Genomic DNA, 22,739 nt, shown 5'->3' on the forward strand with positions numbered 1-22,739 from the left:
ATCTATTACAAGAAGAACTCAGCTCTGCTTCCAGTGAAGAGGAACTTCCAGAGAAAGTGGAAAACCCTTGAAAAGTGGAGTCCTCTGGTTAATATGTTAATGAAGTATTGCTAAACTTTAGAGTCTGAGAAGTAAATAGTGCAGGAACGTAATGATCAGTCTTCTGCACTATTCCACTGTCAAACCCATTGAGATATTTTGCAAAGGAAATATTCTTTTAGTGCCTGTTCTGCTCCATCTCTCCTTCACCCGAAAGCATTAGTCGACCCCCATGCATTTGGGATAGCAGATCAGAAAATAACTGCAGCAAGTCAGCTGGCCTTCTGGGGGGGGGGGGGGGCGGGGCGGTATGCCTCTCTAGGAATGGAGACTCTGCCCAATTAATCCCTACATTGACTCCTCTGCGCCTCGCCCTGTCAGAGGCTTGCATCTGTTTGCCCTTCAAGCGCTCCTTCTATTTCCCTTCAAAATGCAGTGAAAGACAAGACAGGATTCGACTGGCTTTTCCTCTTTCTTGTATTTCGGTTTTTTAGGGAGGGATCCTGAGGTTCAGAAAGGGGTGTGTGGAAGCTAGCTAGTTTGGAGTCACTGAATGCAAAGTAATCCCTCTGTATATGTTGGGGAAATGCCATTTTCTATTTCCTAACCATAACAGCATTACTGATGTAACTAACACGAATTTGAGCAGACTTCGGAGGATGGTGGAAGACAGGAGGGCCTGGCGTGACTTTGTCATGGGGTCACAAAGAGTCGGACTGTGCGACTGAACAACAAAACACCATAATGATTTTGGGGAGGATGCGAAGAATCTTCTGGCCAGGCTTACTGGTTCCAGCACATTTCCTAGGCATAGGCTGTGCTAGCCCCTCTCAAGTAAAGAGCGGTTGTGGCTAGATTTGGGGTGGGGGAGGAGGTGCATGGGAGGAAGTCTAGCTCCACCTTGAATTCTCTGGAAGAAGATCTCGGTTTCCTTTCTAAACAGCAAGAAAGGACACGGCTACTGTAGCTGGCGGTTCTTGCACGCTCATCGTTTTGCACAGCACAGATACAAACAAGGCGAAGCCGCCAAGCAGAGAAGATGCGCAGGTGGCTCAAGTCAAACCGCTGTTTTTGTAGCGACCTAGGTGCACGTGGCGGTCACGGCACTTGGTGCAGACCGGCCATGCAAGCTCAAGCACAGTAGATGGCCAGACGGGGAATGAAGGGGGCCGTGTCAGCCACTTCAGCAGGAGGAAATCTAATTGGGGCAGCACATATTTTAGGTTTAAATACAGCAGAGCAAGGTCTCTATGCAACGTGAGTTCGCAAAAAACGGTCCCTCACCAAACAGAGCTGGCCGTGCGTTGACGTTTCCGTACCAGCAAGCGCCGTTGCCCCCGGCTCCCTCCCAGGGGAGGAGAGAAGTATAAGGAGAAAAGTTAGCATGCAACAGCAACAAAAGGCTGTAGGTGTTTGGAGAGAGGGCGGCACACATTCGGAAAGGGGCGTGGCCCGTGTTGGCTATGGGCCCACTTCTGCCTAGCGTGTCAGTGTAGCTAATATTGCTGCTGGAGGAAGGAGGGGCAGTAGCTCACTGTTGTCTCAAGAAAAATAAGGTTCTTCTAAGAGGCTGGATACTTACCGCGGTCAAACTTTGTAGAACTGGGGAAAGGGACGTTGTGATGTTTTTCTTTCCATCCAAAAAGCGCATGGACTCAGGCGTTTTTTGTGATCGCCGGAACGTTTGAGTCTCAGAGTTTGTTTCCGGAGAGCAGCGAGTGGTGGTGCTCCTTTTGCAGCGTATTGGTGGAAGGAAGTGGCGGAGAGGCGGTTGCTTTGTTATGGCTTCATTTCGGGTTGCCCGCGGTCTTTGGTGGGCCTGCAGTAGGAGTAAGTGCACATGGCGCGGGGAAGGTTCCTTGGGTTTGTCTGCGAGCGTCAGAAAAAGTTTTCTCGTAACGCTCATTGCGGGGAGGAGGGGAGTAGGCACTGCGTTCATTGCGGTCCTTGAATGTACATGTGTAAAGCTGAGCAGGCTGTAATTCAACCGTGTGAGGAACGCTAGCTGTGTAGTGCTTTAAGAAGGCTTTCTCGCACGTCCTTAGACATTGCTTCCCGTTCATTTAGGTCACTAATTAAGATCGCATAGTAGCCAACAATGCTTCACGAATGCCAGCCTGGAAACCGCTGTTAAGAATCGCTCTTGGGCTGTGGAGAGCCCTGTGGCGCAGTGTGTTAAAGCTGCAATCCGAAGCTCTACTCACGACCTGAGTTCGATTCCTTGCGGAAGCTGGGTTTTTTCAGGTAGCCAGCTCGAGTTTGACTCAGCCTTCCATCCTTCCGAGGTCGGTAAAATGAGTAGGGGGGGGCGGGGAATGTAGATGACTGGGGAAGGCGATGACAAACCACCCCCTAAAAAGTCTGCCGTGAAAACGTTGTCACCCCGGAGTCGGAAACAACTGGTACTTGCACCGGAGACCTTTTTTTTTCCCTTGGGCTGTGAGGTTTTTAGCTCTGGTTTTGTCCTGTGAGTGTGGGTGGCCCCATCTTCTGCTTCCTTTCGTTTCTGTAAGGTTTTTAGACCTGTGCAATTAGTATAACTCGATGCTTCTTAAATAGTTGCAGTGAGATCTGATGTGCCTTTAAGCGTTAATAGCTTGGATAGCCAGCTAGTGGGCCTGACTCGTATCTTTCCAGTTATTGGGAAAACTGAGGAGGGACATGGGTGTATGTGTGGGAGAGACAGAGAAAGTTGTGTTTAGACCCAGGGTGTCGAACTCATTTGTTATGAAGGCCGGATCTCACCTAAATGAAACCTTGCCAGGCTGGGTCATGTGTGTACCTGTTTAAAATTAGGTAGCAGAGATAAAAACTTTTTAAAGGACGCAGACAAGCACGATTAAAGATTTTAAAAAAAACTTTACATATGCTTAAAACATTAGCACTTGTTGGTCTTAAAAGTGCTTTCTTTGTCTTTCTCCCATGGAATCCAGGGAACTGGGCAAAGGAAGCTCTGGCTCTTTCCCTCCCTCCCCAGGGAACAAGGAAGGGAAGGAGCCTCAACCAGTCGAGGTTTTGCTCTGTAGCTCCTGTGCGATTGAGCAAGCCTCACAAAGCAAGCTGAGATGCAGAAGGAAGCAAGAAAGAAGGAGAAGGAAGCAGACAAGAGCCAGTTGCTCAGGGACCTGATAGGAGCCCTCTGGGGGCCTGATTTGGTCCCCAGGCCACATGTTTGACACCCCTGGTTTAGACTCTCCAAACCAATCTTCAGAGGGTTGTGTACCTTAAGTGAGTGAAGGTAAAAGTGATGGTTCAGAGTTTGAAACTACTGATCTTTTAGAAACCAGTTTTGTTTAAAGAAAGAAAATTTATTGTAATATTTTTAGTGAATATGGTATGAAGTTTTTGAGGGTACTTCTGGCCTCAGTCATTATGGTGCACTTGTTTATTTATTGCATGAAATTCCAATGAAGTAGCCAAGTTAGTCTGTTGCAGAAAAAATAAGTATGTGTTACTGTGTTTGGTGATCAAGTTGCATTTTCTTCTAAACTTTAGAATTGAAAGCTTCATGCAGGGGGTTGGGTCCTGACTAGCATTTCCATGGGTGTCAAGTTTTTGGCCTATGTAGCATGATTTTCCTGTCTCCTCCCTTCTACCCCCAAATCTTATTCTGGGTTGTTCCCTGCTAATGCTACTTCCATATTTTCCTTGTCAGCAGTCAGTTGCTTTTCCAAATAGCACAGTGAACTTATTTTATTACATATTTATCCTACTCTTTTCCCAAGAGCTAAAGGTGGTGTGCAAGATTTTCTCCCTTCCATTTTATCTTCATAACAATCTTGTGAGCTAGTTAAACTGCAGTATTGTAGTTGTGACTGTTAGTAATGTTTGATGAGCTATGATAATTTATGAAGTTTAAATATGTCCTGTATATAATATATGAAGTAACATTATACTAGCTTACAAAACTAGTGTTTTATAAGTGTTTGCAGGAGTGGAACACAGGTAAATATTTTAACTACAAACAATATAAGATTTATTGGTAATGTGTGTTGTTTAATGCTGTATGTTGTTTAATGCCATTACCTTTATTTTCAGGGTTTGTTTCAACAGATGCAGTTCCTCAGCTATCAACAGCTGAGATTGCACAGATGCGCAACAAACTCTTTGAGGAGGAAAAAGAGAGACAGTTGTCTCTTAATCCACGAATTGAGAAGATTGAAGTAAAATATGTTGGCAAATCTCACCCAGGCACTATATTTATAATGAACAAAGGACTCTCCACACCATATACTTGTGCCATGCGTAAGTAAATGCAACAGAGTTATGTCACTTTTAATCTGAATGCTAAATCAAACTAACATTAATGCTAAGGAGAATAATTTCCAACGGGGTATGGTTAGGTGCATTAACTTTCTACAGTCCAATGAGTCTTATTTCACCTTTAAGTCTACCAAGAGTGGTGGTAGTGTTTGTTGTTAATAATAGGCTATTGTGAGTTAAAGCTCCTTTTGTCAGATGCACAAACTGTTGTGTTGCGTTAGCAGAGATGCGGATTCAGAATTATAAAACTACATGTGATCATGTTGGAGGGGGTTGTTACAAAGAGAGGCCAAAAAGCCCAGTTTCCAGGACATATGTATATTATGTTACGTTGCAGAGCATAGTGGCTGTCAGTGAATGTTAGTTTCAGTTCTTATGAAAAGGAAATGCTTTTGTGTGGAATATGTAATACATCCTGCAAAATTTTGTTAGTTACATGGAAGCAGAGAACTTCTAATGTCTTTTTTCTTCTCAGATTCCAGGTTTTTTTCGCGTTATGTCAATATATTGAATGCATTTTTTCCTTCTAATTTACGACATACATAAACTTTGGAATATCTTGATGTTAAATATAGCTCATTGATATGAAGGACTTGCAATAGTGTCAGTTCTGCCTGTACTTAATAGCCTATAAGAGGGCATATCAACCTTAAATTGTACTGTGCTCTATTTTTTCTGCCATCCTTGTGACTACATATGCCTGCATTTTAGAGTGTATAATAAAAATTCCATGTCTACCAACTATAAAGGAAATTGTTGTTGTTATATTAATATTATATTATTATTTATTTATTTGATTTATATTCCGCCCTCCCTGCCAAGGCAGGCTCAGGGCAGCTCACAACCTATAAAATCACATAACAATATAGCCAACAATTACTGTACATTTAAACAGGTTCAGGTCAGCCATTAATTAAAACAATCTAAAACACTTAAAACAATATGGTGCTAATATCAAGATATCCTTTCAGTTCAGTAGGATAATGGATGTTCTTCTTGCTACTATATTGGCATGTAAGGACCAATTGAAGGCGAGCCGGAAAAATATAGTCTTGCAGGCCCTGTGAACTGTGCAAGGTCCCACAAGGCTCTAGCCTCCTCCAGCAGTTGGTTCCACCAATAGGGAGTGGTGACTGAAAAGGTTCTTTCTCTAGTAGATTTCAGTCTAGCCTACATCAGCTTGTGGATTGTTAATAGATTTTGTGTGTACTAGATCTAAGTACCCTCTGGGGAACATGTGGGGAGAGACGGTCTCCAAGGTAGACAGGTCCTCGGCCATATAGGGCTTTAAAGGTCATCAGCACCTTGTAGCGGATCCAGTATACTATTGGCAGCCAGTGCAGTTCCTGCAGCCCTACCTGAATGTGCTCCCACCAGGGAAGGCCCAGTATCAGCCTGGCCACTGCGTTCTGCACCAGCTGTAGTTTCCAGTAGAGGGCATTACAGTAGTCCAGTCTCGAGGTGACCGTAGCATGGATCACAGTTGCCAGGGAACAAACTGACTCACGCGCCTAAGATGGAAGAAGGTGGATTTAGCAGTGGCTGCTATCTGGGCCTCCATTGTCAAGGAAGGCTCTAGTAGTACCCCCAAGCTTCTCACCCTAGGCACCGTTGTCAGTGGCGCACCATCAAAAGCTGGTAAGGGAATTTCCCTGCCCGGACTGCTGCAGTTCAGGCAAATTGAAAGTATACTCGACCCACCAAATGTAGAAATATGAGATCTTTGGGGTGGTGGTGGTGGTGGTGGGGGATATGGATAAAAAAAATGGCCTTTTTCCCCACAGGAGAAAAGTTGGAAATTTGGAAGGGGAAATTCTTACGTTAAAACATTTTTAAAGTAAAAAATATTCTTTCAGAATATTGAGTTTGAATTGTATGTTTTTGAATAGTATTATGGCAGCCAGTTACACTAGTGCAGGACTAAAAGACTGAGAGACTGTGGTAGCTATAGTATTGCTGTTGCATTTGTCTATTTCTAAGCAAGCAATGTTTTTGAGAACTGGTGATGTGCAAACTGTTTTCAAAGCAAAATACAGAGTATTTTTTTCAGATATTTGGTCCAAATTCTGTCCAGCATGTTGCTCCTGCACTTAAATGGCAAGGCCTAACCTCTCTTGCTGCTCACTAGTCTCTGATACCTCCATCTTCTGGAGAATGTGAAAACAAATGAGCAGTGTTTTAAAAAGATGTGTTTGGAATATTGTGCTCTGTTCTGGTTGTCTCTCAAAAAGAATAACCTAGAACTGGAAAAGACAGGAAAAGGTCACCACAAGGATCAAGTGGTTTCCTAGATACACCATCTCAAGTATTTGAGGCTTTCAGTGTAGGATGAAATATGATTAAACAAGGGTATAAGTGATTTCTAGATTGGCACATGGTTTTACAGTACCATTTTCATAGGCCATCTCCTATAGAGTGTGCATCACTAATTAACAAATATCAGTAAGGCATGTGTGACAGTGGCCAGATCACCTTTCTGTGGAATAGCTGCAGTTGACTGACCAACTAAGCCTGAAAACAGCACCTCTGAGTCTGTCTATGTACCAAGTGGCAATTAGAAGCAACTCAAGCTGCCAACCTGCTCCTTCTTTGAAAGTGTCAGAACCATGTCAGAACAGGCCATAATGTACTCCGTTGTCAGGTTTGTTTTGGACCCATAGTGCTTCCATCTTGTCTTTATTTAAATTTGCGTTATTCAGCCTCATCCTGTGTTTCACTGCCATTTAGACACCAGTTTCATATTTCTCAGTGACAAGGAACAATGCATACTAAGTGCAAATGATAAAGACTTCTTTCTTTATTACCATATTAACAGTTTCTATTTTTACCTTTTATTTTATTTCTTTCACCAGCATGCAAAACTAAGACAGAAGGGTATATCAGGCTGCAATCATTTGTTTGCAGACTATATTGGCACTTATATATACACTAGCAGTAAAGCCCGTTGTAGGAAGAAATACAACAGGCCCTAGAAAAAATATTTGGGAGCGGGGTGATGAATGTGTAGGTGGCAGGAAGGAAGGAAGATAGAAAAACAGAATGAAAGAGACAGAGAAAGAATGGTAGGGAAAAGATGGGGAGAAAAGAGTAAGAGAAAGGCCCTTTCTCCATTCAGCTTTGCTCCAGATCTGCTGAACCCACCAGCTACAAACTCACATCATTCAGAATGCGTCTACATTTAAAAATGTGCTCCTCACCTTTTGCGGAGTTTTACTTCTATATTTGAAAAAAGGAAGGCCCAGGCAAGAATTCCTCGGATCCAGGCAGCTGAAGGGGTTGGCAGGGCACTTCTCCACCACTTGGAGGCTGCCATCTTTTGCCACCACCTCTTTCGCCTGCCTGGGACCATGGCAGGTTCAGTGCTAGGGCCTTGGGCGCCCCAGGCCAGCACCAGTCCTGTGCCCCCACCTGGGCCTGCCCTACCACCACCCCCTCCACACCCATGGGAAGAGCAGGTGCAGAGGTGTGTAAGGAGGGTTGGGCAGGCTCTGGCCGAGCCGGGCCTGTACAGAACACTCTCAGAAGCTCAGAGCACCTCTAAGAGCGCACTGTGAAAGCGTTTTCCTGTGAGTCGTGCTCAGAGAAGCCACGCTGATGCCCTACCTGGCTGCAATCACCTTGAAGGCAAAAGCAGCTGTGTGGGGTGTGTTCTCCTCTGAGTTGGGCCTCCCTTGCGAGGGAAACCCAGCTTGGAGAAGCTGTGCTGACCCCCACCTGGCTGACTTTGCCTTGAAGGTGAGAGCAACCGGGCAGGGCACATTCTCCCCTGAGCTGGGCTTTTCTTTTGAGGGAAGCCCTACTCGAAAGAGAGCACATGTTGACGCACCTCTGAGCAGAGCACCTAGCGACTTCAGCCCTTTCTACTTTTGTGTTTACTATGGCTCTCACCTCTGTCACTTTAAAAACCTTCCATATTCACATGCGCACTCACCTCACTCTCCCATCGGATTTTTAAATTCCTTCCACATTCTTTTCCAAGCATTCTACAGTCACTCCACTGTATCTCTGTAATTTCCAAGAGTGGTTTTTTCAGGGGAGTATTTCCCCCTCCTCCTCTTAATTAGCTTCCAAGCCTTTAAAAGTAGAAACATTTCTTCGGACTTTCCCCCTCCCCTCGCAGGCTAATTGGTCTGTTCTTATTGGTCAGTTTCACACTATGCATGTCTTTTGAAATAGGAAATTAGGAAAGTAATTACCTTTGTCTGACATCAAGTTAGCTTGGTTGGTTAAGATGCTGGGCTATTTTGTATTTAGGAAAAAAAAGCTTCCTTTTAAATGGACTCTGACCACAAACATTTCATACGTGAGAATAATGCTGTGACAGCAGGAGCCTTTTTTTTAAAAAAAAAGTCTGGTCTATCTCAACATCTCCTTTTGTCATCTCATTTCTAAATAACAGTGGAGGGAATTCAGGCTGCAAAGCACTTTCGTCTCTGCCTCCTCCAGCCAAGTGGTCAGCATTGACTCACTCAATTTTTTAAGCAGTGCCTGGCAGTGGGCTTTTTTTCTCCAGGAAACTCCTTGACTACTGATAAAGGGGGATGGGCACTAATAGCAACCCCACAGTAAATACAGCTGGAAGAGTCTCCTATTTTAAAAGGCATGCCAATGTGAAACTAACCAATCAGGAGAAACCAATCCCAGAACACTACCCGGCTTTTCTAATTGGTATGAAGAATATATACCCTGCAACTCTCAATAGAAATCGCAGAGAGAGAGAGAAAGATGTAGAATGCAGGCACAGCATTCGAATTAAATCCAACCGATTCGACTTCAGTGAAAATCAGAAGTAAGCTGTCTATGCAGAATGGACCTTCCTGAATCACTGCTCTCTCAAGTGAATGCTGGACGGGGCTTTGGGGAGGAGTTTTAAAACTCAAAGGGAAAGTTCTACAATTACAAACTTAGATCCACATGTTCAGGAAAACTCCTGTTCAAAAGTACTCTTGAGAACTGCAGGGCAACTCCAGGATGAAAGTGCTTTCATTGCCCATTCAAAAAAAAAAAATGAATGTAGAAGAGTTAAAGAAAATACAAAGCAAGACGAAAGTGACAGTGATAGTCACAGTGACAGTTTCAATCCAGTTTCAAAGCACTTTCCATCTGGATTTTGCCAGTTCACACAGTAAAATCCAACTGGAAAGTGCATTGGAAGTGGATTGAAAGTAGGGTTGCCAATCCCCAGGTGGGTAAAACAAAAAACACGGTGTAACTATATGTTGCAATATAAGTGCACGAACACTCTTTACTTAGATATTGTTTAAAAAACTATTTCAAATGTCTCTTAAAGCAGAACACAGTCTGTGGTTCATAGTCAAAGACCTTGGATGTCGGCAGGTACACAATCTGCTGTCCTTTACATCCATCTTGTTGACAGACGCAGATGGATCTGGCTCCTCCCTCTTGTAAAAACAGTCAGTAATTCAACAGGTGCAGCGGCTACACAAGTTCTAGGTTTAATCCATGTTTCATTTACACGTCCATTGGCCACTATTCTTTTATAATCTGGATCCTGTGCTAAGGCAACAGCTTGCACAGTTTATTCACATCTCATTAGTTTGCACGAATAGTTGCAGTTCAGTTATGCTTGTCACTCCAAACTGGGGGAAGGGGATCCCCCAGTTTGGAGGCCCTCCCCCCGTTTTAGTGTTATCAGAAAGCAAGGGGGGGAATGTCTACTCGGTACTCCATTATTCCCTGTGGAGACCAGTTCCCATAGGGTATAATGGAGAATTGATCTGTGGGTATCTGGGGCTCTATGAGAGTTGGTTTTTTGAGTTAGAGGCTCCAAATCTGTAGCATAGCATTTGGGGCCTCTCCTAAAAAATGTCCAAGTTTCAAAAAAATTGGAACAGGGGGTCCAATTCTCTGAGCCCCCCAAGGGGTGGCCCTATCTTTTATTATTTCCAGCGGAGAGAAGGCATTTAAAAGGTGTGTGGTTCCTTTAAATGTAATAGTCAGAATTCCCTTTGAAGTTCAGTTATGCTTGTCAAACCTTTCCTCCTGGCTCCATCCCAGTGCCTCCTGGCTCCACCTCCAAAGTCTCCTGGCTCCATGCTCAAAGTCCCCAGATATTTCTTGAATTGAATCTGGCAACCCTAATTGAAAGTGCAATATTTAGTGTGTGATTGCAGCCAGAATGAAATAAATCACAGAATGACAAAGATATATAGAAAGAATGAGAGAAAGAACAGAAAGAAGGTAGAAAAATGCGGGGGGGGGGAGGAGTGAGAGCAGGGGTCATTTTGTAGAAGAAGAGGTCCCAGAGCTCATTAGCATAACTCATTAGCATAACTTTCCCTATGTCATACACCCCTGACATCTCCAGAAGGTGTACTAAATTATATCAGCTCAGCATCTACTTTAACATGCTTCTTGAATTATAATTGTCACTTTACTCCCATCATACTTTTAAAATTACTTTATCCTATGTGGCCACAGTGGCATGATGAAGATTTCCATCTGTCTGCTTTTTATGTTTTGGTTGTTTCCCCAATTTGTTGTGGGGAAAAATATGAGAAAGTTTGTCAAATCTTAGAGTTCAGCAAAATTCTCACAGGGAGTTTGGAGCCCAGAAGCAAGAATTGAGGGGGGGGGGGGGGTTAAGAAAGAAAGAATGCAATAAAATTTAGAGGTTCTGGAACTCCATTCCTGTGAGCTCCTGCCTAAAATGATGCCTGTGAGAGAAATAAAAAGGAGAAGGAAGATGGAATGAAAGGAAAAAACAAAGAGAGAGAAAGAATGAGAGGAATGAATGAAGTGAGAGTTATGTTAAAGTTTGGGAGAAAGAAATAAAATAAAGGGAAAGGAAGGAAGACAGGGAGACAGAGAAATGACAGGAAAACAGACAGGAGGGTAGGCAGCCATTAGAAGGCTGCCTTTCATGGCTTCCCACTTGCAGGTGGGGGGGAGTGAAAGGGAGCCTTCAAATGGCTTCCTGTCTCTTAAAGCAAGCAGATCACTGTAGCCTAATTTGAATAGAAAGAGTGAATACTGTTTGCAGGTGGAAAGGGGGCTTGAGTATAGAGAGTATATAATATACAGAGTCTGTTTCTGCTGCTGCTGAACTTCTCCCCCCCCCCCCTTGTGATGGAACATTCCTTTTCTTTCAGTTGAAAATGTTTAACTGTTTTCTGTCAGAGTTTTTCTTCAGTGTATATCATTAAACAATGTTTAATGTTACCTAAGCAAGTTTGTCTGCTGCATGATATTAGTTCACACTGGATTCAACCACACACTGTGCTGTAAATGAAGAGGTGGAATATTGCCCCATAAGGAGGAGTTTCTGGCATATTTATAAATAGAATATATAGATATCTCACCTCTCAAACAGTAGAGGCGGGGTGTGTGTACTGTGCAAGTGCAACTTTGGTGGGGAATGTTAGTTGGAGGTGGCAAAACGGTGGTGGCGTTGTTTGGGGGGGAGAGATGGACTGAGGAGAGGCAGGAGTAATCAGTAAGGCTCCAGGAGAACCTCTCAGCAGAGAACTGTCTCACTCAGAAGTCGTCAGCAGCCTTCTGATTGGGTTCTGGCTTGACAAAGCTGGCAGTAGGCGGATCACAGCGAGGCTGCCCAATGACTGGGGGAAGTGGTGACAGACAGAGTGCAAGGTCACTCCTGTGGTAGCCACAGCTTCCAATAAAAATTGAGGATCAAGCCAACATATTCAGCTTTTATATTATCTACGATATATATCAAATAATAAAGTTGTATGTGCACGCTGTGCATTGTATATTACAGGTTTGTAAAATAAGATTGTAAGTTTAAGTTAGATTAAGAAAGAAGTATATTTTACTCTTTTCTTTCAAATACCTTGTTTTGGAGGGGGGGCGGGGGCCGTTCTTTGTAGGCTTCAGATCCTTCTGCATGAGTTCTACATATTGAGTCAAAATAAGCAATTCCCATGCACCTCCTGTGACTCTCCAACCCCTTCTGCCCACTCTAATGGGACTGTCTTCTGGTACTATCTAATGGTAGGGGCTGAGTATTAATGTTTATGGACATTTTAAACTGCCAATTCTTTCGTAAAATAGATCAGGATTCATGACTACATTTTTCAACTTTTGGGTTCCCTCTTCCTTCTCTAGATTTAAGTGAATGGCACTGTAAGAAATCTGTACTCGCCCTTGTAGATGGAAAACTCTGGGACATGCACCGGCCTTTCACTCAGTCATGTGAAATACAGTTTCTCACTTTCAAAGATGAAGATCCGGAGGAAGTGAACAAGGTAGGGTTCTGCCATTGTTTCTAGATTTTATCTCCTTTATGTTTAATTTCATTCCTATGAAATGGAAAGGATTGAAGAATCCAGGTGTAACTGAACACAAGCATAGAGGTGGGGCTAAAGATAATAGGAATCCTTCCTTTACTAGAAACTGGTTTCCTGCATAAATTAATCACACTTTTCTGTAGTACAGTAAACAAGGAATATGACTATGTTAATCTCTGGCAGCAAAAATAAAAAAGCATTATGGACTGGAAGATTTATTGCAATACGAGCTTTCATGGACTAGAGCCAAGTGCATTGCATGTACAAAAAGCCTAACTGAATCACAACCCACAAAAGCTTATATCACAACATGTGGATTTATCTCTAAAGTTCCCCAAGGTATTTTTTTCATCATGCAACATGCTATCTGTTAATAGAAAATTTTCTAATTCCTGAACCAATGAAATATGAAACCTGCCACTGTGTGTTCTTTTATAAATGGCTGTGTTGTGGAAAACCTTACAATTCAAAACATTATTCTACCAGGGGAGGGACGGTAGCTCAGTGGTAGAGCATCTGCTTGGTAAGTAGAAGGTCCCAGGTTCAATCCCCAGCATCTCCAACTAAAAAGGGTCCAGACAAGTAGGTGTGAAAAACCTCAGCTTCAGACCCTGGAGAGCCACTGCCAGTTTGAGTAGACAATACTGACTTTGATGGACCGAGGGTCTGATTCAGTATAAGGCAGCTTCATATGTTCATATATGTTCAATAAATAGTCAGCTGTTAGTATCTAACAGCTGACTAGCCGTGTGTCAGGCTAATAAGTAGTTGGCTGGGAATAGTTAGGCTTTTAGGGAATTGGATAGATGAGATTAGTGGACTATCTTATTCTAATGCCAAGTTGGAGCATATCAGGTATTGACTGGTGGTTTGTACTGTGTGTTCCTCCTGGCCCGGGCGAGGACTGCGCGAGGGGGACCCCCCTGCGCTCGCCAGCCAGCCCCCCCGTCGCTGCCCCGAGAGCTTCCCACACCTCCCCAAACCCCCACGGCGGCCCCGCCACTCACCTGGGCCGACGGAGCCCCGGCAGCGGCCCGAGCAATGCCCCACAGCCTACGTGCTTGTCTCCGGGTCCGAGGAGCGTGGACAGAGCGAGACGTCGGGGAGCAGGAGGGAGAAGCCAAGCCCAGCGCCAGGCAAAGAGGAGGAGAGCCGCCTGACCCACAGTGGCGAGAGACGCCGCACCCCATCATGCTGAAGAGGCCCAGGACGCCTGAGGCACGCCCAGGCAGCCCAGCCCCGGCACGCCACGTGGCAGCTGCAGGAGCGCCTGGAAGATGTGAGGCGGGAGGCCCGGGGGAACCTTGCACAGGCCCAAGAAGCCCAGAAGAGACGTTACGACAAGGGCGCTAAGGCCCGTGGGTTCCAGGTGGGAGACGACGTCCTGGTACACAAGGGAGTGATGGGCCGGAACCAAGGGGACCCGTGGCAGGGACCCTTCCAAGTCATCCAAGTCCTAGGTCCCCTGACGTACGAAGTACAATGTGGGCCCCGTGCCCGCCAAAGAAAGACCATCCATGTGAACAACCTAAAGGCATGGGTGCAGCGGGAGGTGGGGACTGAGCAGGGGCTCTTGGCCGAAGACCCGAGCGAGCTCCAGGATGGAACCCTGCCCTGGACGATCGTGGAGGGCGCCAGGGGTGGTGGTGGTGGTGTTGGACGCCACATTCACACCCAGCCAATGGCAGGCCCTGCAGGAGGTCCTGGCCGAGTGCCCGACAGTGTTCTCCGATCAGCCAGGCTTAACCACCCTGGTCAAGCATTGGGTAGTAACCCCCCCAGGCCAGGTGGCACGAGCCCATTGGAGACCAGTACCACAGAAGCGCTGGGACGTCATCGCCCGGGAGGTGGAGGAGATGCTGCGCCTCAGCGTCATCGAACCATCGCAGAGCGAGTGGCGCAATCCGGTGGTCCTGGTGCCGAAGCCCGATTGCAGCGTGCGCTTCTGTGTGGATTATCGGGAGGTGAACAAACTGGCCAAATTAGATGCCTACCCAATGCCCCGGGCAGATATCCTGATTGACCAGCTGGGGGAGGCCCGGTACCTCTCTGCCTTGGACCTTACCAAGGGCTGTTGGCAGGTACCCATGCACCCGGCCGACAGGGAAAAGACCGCCTTCGCCACCCCCCAAGGTTTATTCGAATTCAAACTCATGCCCTTTGGCTTGAATGGGGCTGCGGCCATGTTCCAACAGCTGGTGGACAAGGCTCTGGCCCAGTGTGAGGGTTTCGCTCGGGCCTACATTGATGACATTGCGTTATGTAGCCCCACCTGCTCCACCTACGCCGCGTGTTCCAAGCCCTGCATGCCACTGGACTCCATGCCAACCCGCGGAAGAGCCGCCTCGGCTTTCCGGAGTTAAAATATTTAGGATTCCTAGTGGGGAAGGGCCAGCTCCGACCCCTGCTGGAGAAGGTCGTCACCTTGGAACAACAGCCCCACATGCGTACCAAGAAGCAGTTATGGCGCTTCTTGGGGTTCGCGGGCTACTACAGTAAATTCATCCCCAACTTCACAGCGGTGGGCACCCCGTTAACGGACAGCCTGCAGAAGATGTGCCCAAACATCCTCCAGTGGGGACCGGCCCAGGACGCAGTGTTTGAAACTCTACGTACCAGCCTCTCCCGTGACCCTGTGTTGCGCAACCCAGACTTCTCCCAGCTCTTTGTGTTGCACACTGATGCTTCGGGGACCGGGATCGGGGCGGCCCTGCTCCAGGGGAGCCCCGGGGACGAACACCTGGTGTTATTCATCAGCCGCAAGCTCCTGCCCGCCGAGCGGGCGTACTCCACGGTGGAGGAGGCGGACCTGGCGGTCAAGTGGGCCGTCGGGGCGTTGAAGTTCTACCCTCACCACCACTGGTTGGTGGTGGACCAAGCCCCCCTGCTGTGGATGTCGAGGATGAAGGATTCCAACGACCGTCTGCTGGTATATGTTTCTTCTCCCCTTTTCCTTCACAGTGTACCATCAAGCTTGGGCGGACCACCGCGTGGCCGACTACCTCTCCAGGATCTTCGAAGAGGAAGCCGAGAAGCAAGGGACATGGGAAGGAGTGTGTCCCGCCTGGCCCGGGCGAGGACTGCGCGAGGGGGAACCCCTGCGCTCGCCAGCCAACCCTGCCCCCTGTCGTCGCCCCGAGAGCTTCCCACACCTCCCCAAGCCCCCATGGCGGCCCCGCCGCTCACCTGGGCCGACGGAGCCCCAGCAGCGGCCTGAGCAATGCCCCACAGCTGACGTGCTCATCTCTGGGTCCGAGGAGCGTGGCCAGAGCGAGACATCGAGGAGCAGGAGGGAGAAGCCAAGCCCAGCGCCGGGCAAAGAGGAGGAGAGCCTCCTGACCTGCGGTGGCGAGAGACGCTGCACCCCATCACGTTGCAGAGGCCCAGGACGCCCGAGGCACGCCCAGGCAGCCCAGCCCCAGCACGCCTCTCCTGGGCGTCCGGGGCTTTGAAGGGGGGTGGAGCCAGGGAGGGGTAGGACCCAGGAGGGGGGAAGGACTGGGACGGGAGGATAAAAGGGAGTGAGGCAGGAGGTCGGGGAGGAAGTTGGCTGGTGCGTTTTGAGGTTGCCTCCAGAGAGAGAGGGACAGGAGCCGCTGCACAGCCAGAAGGGGAACGGGGGCCTGTGGTGAAGTAACCTGGCTCCCACCCCTGTTTCTGAGACCTCCGGGGAACACCCACAAAGTACCCGAGGGGGGCTGCCTGGGATAGTGGGACGACGGCTGCACCGGGAGACCGGGAGGGGCGCCCGGGGTGCGACACTGTGGTTACCCACTCAGAGTTACACCTTGACTGGTCTGAGGCTCTGGTGGAGACCATTGGTGTGAGATGACTGAGCTGGGGATTCCGGTGCTCCTGGGGAGGAGAAAGTATAGCGATGGGAACAGGTATTTATATAAGGGAAGGAGACCGAGATGCCAGAATGCTCGACCTCCTTCCAGCCTGCGTCCCATGCCAACGGTTGCAAGCAGTGGGGCCAAGCTGAAAAATCCACCTCCGACATTGGTGTTGTGCAATGCTAGGTCCATTAATAATAAGATCGCTGTCTTGCGGGATTTCCTGCTAGAGCAGAATATGGACCTGGCTTGCGTGACTGAGAACTGGGTGCGAGACGGGGAGGCAGTTGCTCTCTCCCAAGTAGTTCCTCTTGAGTTCGCAGTCCTTCACCAGTCACAGACTAGCAGACGGGGGGGAGGAGTAGCGATGTTCATCCGGGAGGCTTACTCCTTCCAGGCACTCCCGGTTCCAAGGATCACCGGTGTTGAATGTACTGGTCTGATGGTTGAGGTTCAAGAGAGTTTGACGATTTGGCTGCTGTGCCGACCACCCTCTGCACCGGCCAATGCCCTGCTGGCCCTTGTGGAGACCATAGCAAGCTGGGCATTGGAGTGCCCTAGACCTCTGGTCCTGGGTGACTTCAGTGTCCATGCCGATGACATGGGCTCCACATTGGCGTCGGACCTGGTGTCATCCATGGCAGCACTGGGACTCTCTCAATATGTAACAACTCCCACCCATCAGGCTGGACACATTCTGGATTTGATCTTTGCAGCGGGAATGACAGTGGACTGCATTACTGTTGATACAGTGTCGTGGTCGGACCACTATGCCCTGAAGGCCCACTTGAATATCTCACTCCAACCCTGTTTTGTAGAAGAAGAGGTGCCAGATGGGCGTATTTTAGCCTGCCCACGGAGCCAAATGGACCCTATGCGGTTCCAGATGGCTCTTCAGGATCCTTGGCTCCCTGGCAATTCTGTAGATGAGTTTGTGGAGGCCTCGCATAGCGTTCAACATGGTTGACCATCAGTTACTTACCTGTCGCCTCGCCGACGCTGGGATTCAGGGGTTGTCCTTGAACTGGCTTTCCTCCTTCCTCCAGGGTCGGGGACAGAGAGTGGCTCTAGGAGTCGAACTATCCCAATGACACCCACTTATATGTGGTGTGCTGCAGGGAGTGGTTCTTTCTCCAATGTTATTCAACATGCGCCCCCTTGCCCAGGTTGCCCAGAGGTATGAGCTGGGTTTTCACCAGTATGTGGATGACATCCAGCTCTATCTGTTGATGGGCGGCCAGTCTGACTCCACCCCGGAAGATCTGTCCGCAGCATTGCAAGCTGTGGCGGGGTGGCTCAGGCTGAGTAGACTGAAATTAAATCGATGAAGACGGAGGTCTGTATCTGAATTGCCGGTCCGGGACCGGAGGTCCGTTTACCGACCTTCGGCGGAGCCCAGCTCACGCTGGTGCCCAAGGTTAAAAGTTTAGGGATGCTCTTAGATCCTTCTTTAACAATGGAGGCCCAAGTAGCTGCCACTGCCAAGTCAACCTTTTACCATCTGCGGATGGCAAAGCAGTTGGTCCCCTTTCTCGAACGCGATGACTTGGCAACAGTGACCCATGCAACGGTCACCTCGAGACTGGATTACTGTAATGCTCTCTACATGGGGCTGCCCTTGTCCCAAATCCGGCAACTTCAGCTAGTGCAGAATGCTGTAGCCAGGCTGTTAATGGGAGTTCCTTTATGGGAACACATCTAGCCTGTGCTGAAAGCACTGCACTGGTGCTGGTCGTTAACTTTAAAGCCCTGTATGGCCAGGGTCCTACATACCTTAGGGATCGCCTTTCCCTGCACATACCCCAGTGAGCACTTTGGTCCAGGTCTCAAAACCTGTTGACAGTTCTCAGTATTGGAGAAGCGAAGCTCAAAACAACGAGAGCCAGGGCCTTTTCGGTTGCTGCCCCTAGTTTGGGGAATGAGTTGCCGGAGGAGGTTAGGGCCCTGTGAGAGCTTTTACAATTCCACAGGGCCTGCAAAACGGCACTCTCCCACCAGGCATTTACATGAATGGTAACATCTGCAGCAATGTGACTGGCCCATAAGAACACCACCAGTGGCCTACTTTACTGTGCTATGGCGATCCTGAGACCTCTGAGTATAGCTAACAACCAGAATTTAAATCGCTGCCTGAAATTATGATAGTAGCACATGCAAATGTTTTAAATTGTTTTTATGTTCTATGTTTTTATTGTTGTTTATTGTATTTGTTGGAGTACCTGCTCCTAACACTTGCGATGCTGATAAGAAGATTTATGAGGCAATAAAAACACAGGCAGATTTCTGGAAAAGTTTCAAAGCGTGCTGGAGAGTGTTATGCAAGGAAATCAAGGCTTTAGAAGCTCCTCCTCGCCACGACTGCACGTTTCTTTTATTCATATCATGACCTCATAACATTCCACCTATACCAGCCAATTAATCATCGTGTCTATTCTGTCCAGCAACAGCGGGCACATGCGTACATTAAACAAACAACAAGTTTTCTTCTGATAGTAAATCAAGTTTGCATGCAAAACACTCCGTCCACATTATCACTCTCTGTTCTCAAAATGCATTCCTACATTTCTTCTCTTTTTATTTATATTTCTTCAGTGGAAAGTGCGTGATATTTTTGTTGGAATAATTGTCGCCTTGCAACCATCAGGGCTGAAGGAGAACGTTGACCACATGATCTAAATACATTGATCAATGAAGGAATACATTGTATAAAACAACAAGTTATTAGTAATATGAGTATCATAATCACTGCCATTACAAAATCTCGCAACCACCCCCAGTTTGGAAGCCAGGACCATAACCAACTCCACCCCCCTATAATAGCGTCTTCATTTTTCCGTAGAGAAGTCACAGCGTCTTGCATTTTATCCAAGGCTTCCTCTATAATCCCTGATTCATTTATATAGAAACAACAGGATTGATTTTAAAAAGCACATAAACCTCCGTTCTTTAAAAATAGAAAATCTAAACCAAGACGATTCTGAAAAACAGTATTCGCTAAAGAGTTCATTTCAATTTGCAAAGCAGTAATAGCTATTTTTGAAGCATTAGCAAGTAATTCTATATCTTTAGAAATGGCTAACAATTTCAAATCATCGCTAGCAGAAGTTACAGTAGGAATAAAAAAACTTGCAAGATCCAATAACACTGTCTGTACCTTACTTAATGTTCGCTTATATATGTGAGGATTATATGATACCATAACATCAGAATGCTTAGCAATATACATGTTATAAGGACCAAGAGTGGTTAGGGTACATCTGCCCTTCCAATAGGAAGGCAAGACCTTATAAGCATTAAATCCACAAACAAAAAACACACCATCATTCAGACCATAACTATAATTTTCTGGGGTATGCCCTCTTTGAATATCTGTTCGTTGCCAGCTCATAGATTTAAAAACAAGATAATCATTATTTATACCTAACCCTAAACCTGTAACAGAATATCTTATAACATTATCAGGCCATCCAGTAATATTTTTTGATCCAGATGTATACGTTTTGGACCATAATTGACAACTGAACACACATTCATTATAATTACATGGACATTTGGGTAGATAAACATAAGATCCATAATCTTTTAAGGAACTATTCCAATCAACCAAACCATCTGGCAATGTTAAAGTCACTACACACCGAGGATACAATCCCAAATCATAAGTCCCATTCAAAGACTCTATGCAAATGGGAGCCTCTGGCCATCGGGATGAATCTGCAAGCATCAATGGACGAGAAGTCTGTCGTGTAGAAGTAGCTATTTTCTCTGTTTGCAATGAGACATTGGCCCAGTGGGTGGCATTCAAGAATTTAAATGGGCCCACAGGCCATATTTTCTCATGACTGGAATGTACACACAACCAACAATCAGCTTTTTGAGTAACATTAAGCAATGCATTGATAAGCTTCAGAAATTCATTTTCGTTAGCATCTACTTTCTTCTTTTGTTTCTGAACCACATCTCCCACCCCAACTGTCACTCTCAGCACAACAATTCTGAAGATAATCCAGATTCTCCACACCATGGCCTGACACATCGAGCAGGGATCCACAGAGGTCCTTTCTCTAATGCTACTGCGGCGTATCCTCTTCCCCAGGTGATCAGGGGGACAGGTCCCTTCCATTCAGGGTCAGGAAGCTGCCGATAGGAGACAAGCGGACGGGGCAGTTGTTCCTCCGACCTAAAATGGAGCTCAACAGGGGTGTGAGACCTGTTATGGGGAGTAAACAAGAAATTTAAGGTATAAAGCACTTTAGCCACGACAGTAGGGATATCTGCTGTGGGAACCCCTTTCCCCTCTGTCTGGCGATACAATAGCGATTTGAAAGTCAAATGAGCTCTTTCCACAATGGCTTGACCTGTTGAATTGAAAGGAATACCATGAGTTAGTTTTATGCCCCACAATTGGCAAAAATCTGCAAAATCTACAGAAACATAGGCTGGCCCATTATCCGTTTTTAAGCATTCTGGCCTTCCCATAACTGCAAAGGCTCGAATGCAATGTTGAATGACATGACGTGACGTTTCTCCTCTCATGGGTGTAGCCCAGATAAAACCTGAAGATGTCTATTGTAAGATGTAATTTGTTGAGAGGAGCCAGTGCTGGGACATGAGTCACATCCATTTGCCAAACCTGGTTGGCCTGAGTTCCTCGAGGATTCACTGCATCATAAGGAAAGTTAATGGGAGTCTTACAACAAGAAGGACACGCAGACACAATGTCCCTTGCTTGTGACATCGGTATGGAAAACATTCTGTGCAAGGTCTTTGCAGACTGATGGAATGCAGCATGTGACTGAATGGGATCATCAAACAAGGAAAAAACATTATTCCCGAAGAGCTGCATCCGCGCGTGCATTTCCTTCCACCAACATCCCTGGTAGGCCAGAGTGGGAACGAATGTGTGTAACAAAACAGAAAGCTCTTCTTTCCTGTAATAAAAACTGCAACTGACAAAACATTTCATACAACTCTTTGTCAATAGATGGGGACAGATAGGACAAAGGCAAATGCATCATCAATCTGAACACATACTGAGTGTCCACCACAAGATTAAAAGCATCATTTTCAAACAACTGAAATGCTAAAATCACAGCAGCTAACTCTGCTCGCTGAGCTGATGACTGTGAGTTGGTAAATCTCACTTCCCATACCCCATCTTGCTTCTGCCAGGTGACCACCCCCCTGGTTGGAGACCCATCTGTGAAAATAGTTAACACATCTTGTAAAGGATGTGGAGAAAAACAAGTTGTTAGTTTGTAAGGCACTTGGGAAAGCAATAACAAGCGTTTATCTTTGGGGGGGGGGGGTTACAAAGGATTGTTCCCAAAAACCCAGCGAAAGCTATCTGGAACTCTGGAGTAGTCTGCAACAGACGATATGTTTCATCCTGTGAAAAGGGAAAATAAACAGAGTTAATATCTTTTCCTGTTAGCTGTATGGTACGACTCCTGGCTTTAGAAAACAGATCAGAAACTGCTGTGACCCATGGGTATAAATTCTTTGAAGGAGTATGTGGCAGGTGAATCCATTCCACAATAGCAATTTTTTCTTTTGATTCAGGAGCATACAGTACTGCTGTAGGTAGTTGAAAAGTAGACAAAATAATACATGATCATTGTAAATCCACGCCTGGCAGTCGATCTACTGCCCGCAAACGAAATCTTTGTGAGACCAACTCAAAGGTAGTCCTCATCTCTTGGGTCACCTCAATCTTTTCTGCTGGAGATGAATGTCCAGCAAGTGCCAAAAATAAAGGTGACAGTTCCATGGTTGTTAAAGCCAGGAACGGCCTAGCCCAGTTAATGTTTCCCAATATACTTTGTAATTGAACCACTGTCAAAGTCTTTGGGAGCTGCAATTGTGGAAAAACTGGAATTGATGAAGTTGTGGAAAGCTTGTGCCCTAAATACATATAAGGACTTTGACGTTGAATTTTTTCTGGTGCAATTATCAGACCATATTCTTGTAACACTTTTACTAAAAAATCCACATGGTGACTTGCAATTCCACTTCCAGCCAGCAGGATATCATCCATGTAATGATAAATAATCAGATCTGGGAATGCATCTCTCAATGGTTGCAGAGCTGATGCCACAAACATCTGACACAGTGTTGGTGAGTTAGCCATGCCTTGTGGCAATACACACCACTCATATCGTTGAGAGGGTCGATCATTATTTAAGACTGGTACAGTAAAAGCAAATTTTTCACCATCAGAGGGCGCCAGAGGAATGTTAAAGAAGCAATCCTTCAAATCAATGACCATAATGTCATGATCCTTTGGAATCATGTTTGGGTTTGGCATCCCACACTGTAACGGTCCCATAAT

General features: G+C 46.4%; 1 protein-coding gene across 1 annotated transcript in view; it reads left to right on the forward strand.

Moving 5' to 3' along the window:
- The first annotated feature begins 1,437 nt into the window (after window positions 1-1,437).
- Window positions 1,438-22,739, forward strand: part of MRPL39 (mitochondrial ribosomal protein L39) — a 38,225-nt gene continuing 16,923 nt past the window's right edge. The window contains exons 1-3 of the mRNA XM_060234384.1: window positions 1,438-1,869; window positions 4,078-4,284; window positions 12,391-12,530. Coding sequence (XP_060090367.1) covers window positions 1,821-1,869; window positions 4,078-4,284; window positions 12,391-12,530 — 396 coding nt within the window. The 5' untranslated portion in view covers window positions 1,438-1,820. The remainder of the gene's footprint in view (window positions 1,870-4,077; window positions 4,285-12,390; window positions 12,531-22,739) is intronic.

The sequence above is a fragment of the Heteronotia binoei genome, chromosome 3 (assembly GCF_032191835.1).
Source record: "Heteronotia binoei isolate CCM8104 ecotype False Entrance Well chromosome 3, APGP_CSIRO_Hbin_v1, whole genome shotgun sequence".
Classification (NCBI taxonomy): Eukaryota; Metazoa; Chordata; class Lepidosauria; order Squamata; family Gekkonidae; genus Heteronotia; species Heteronotia binoei.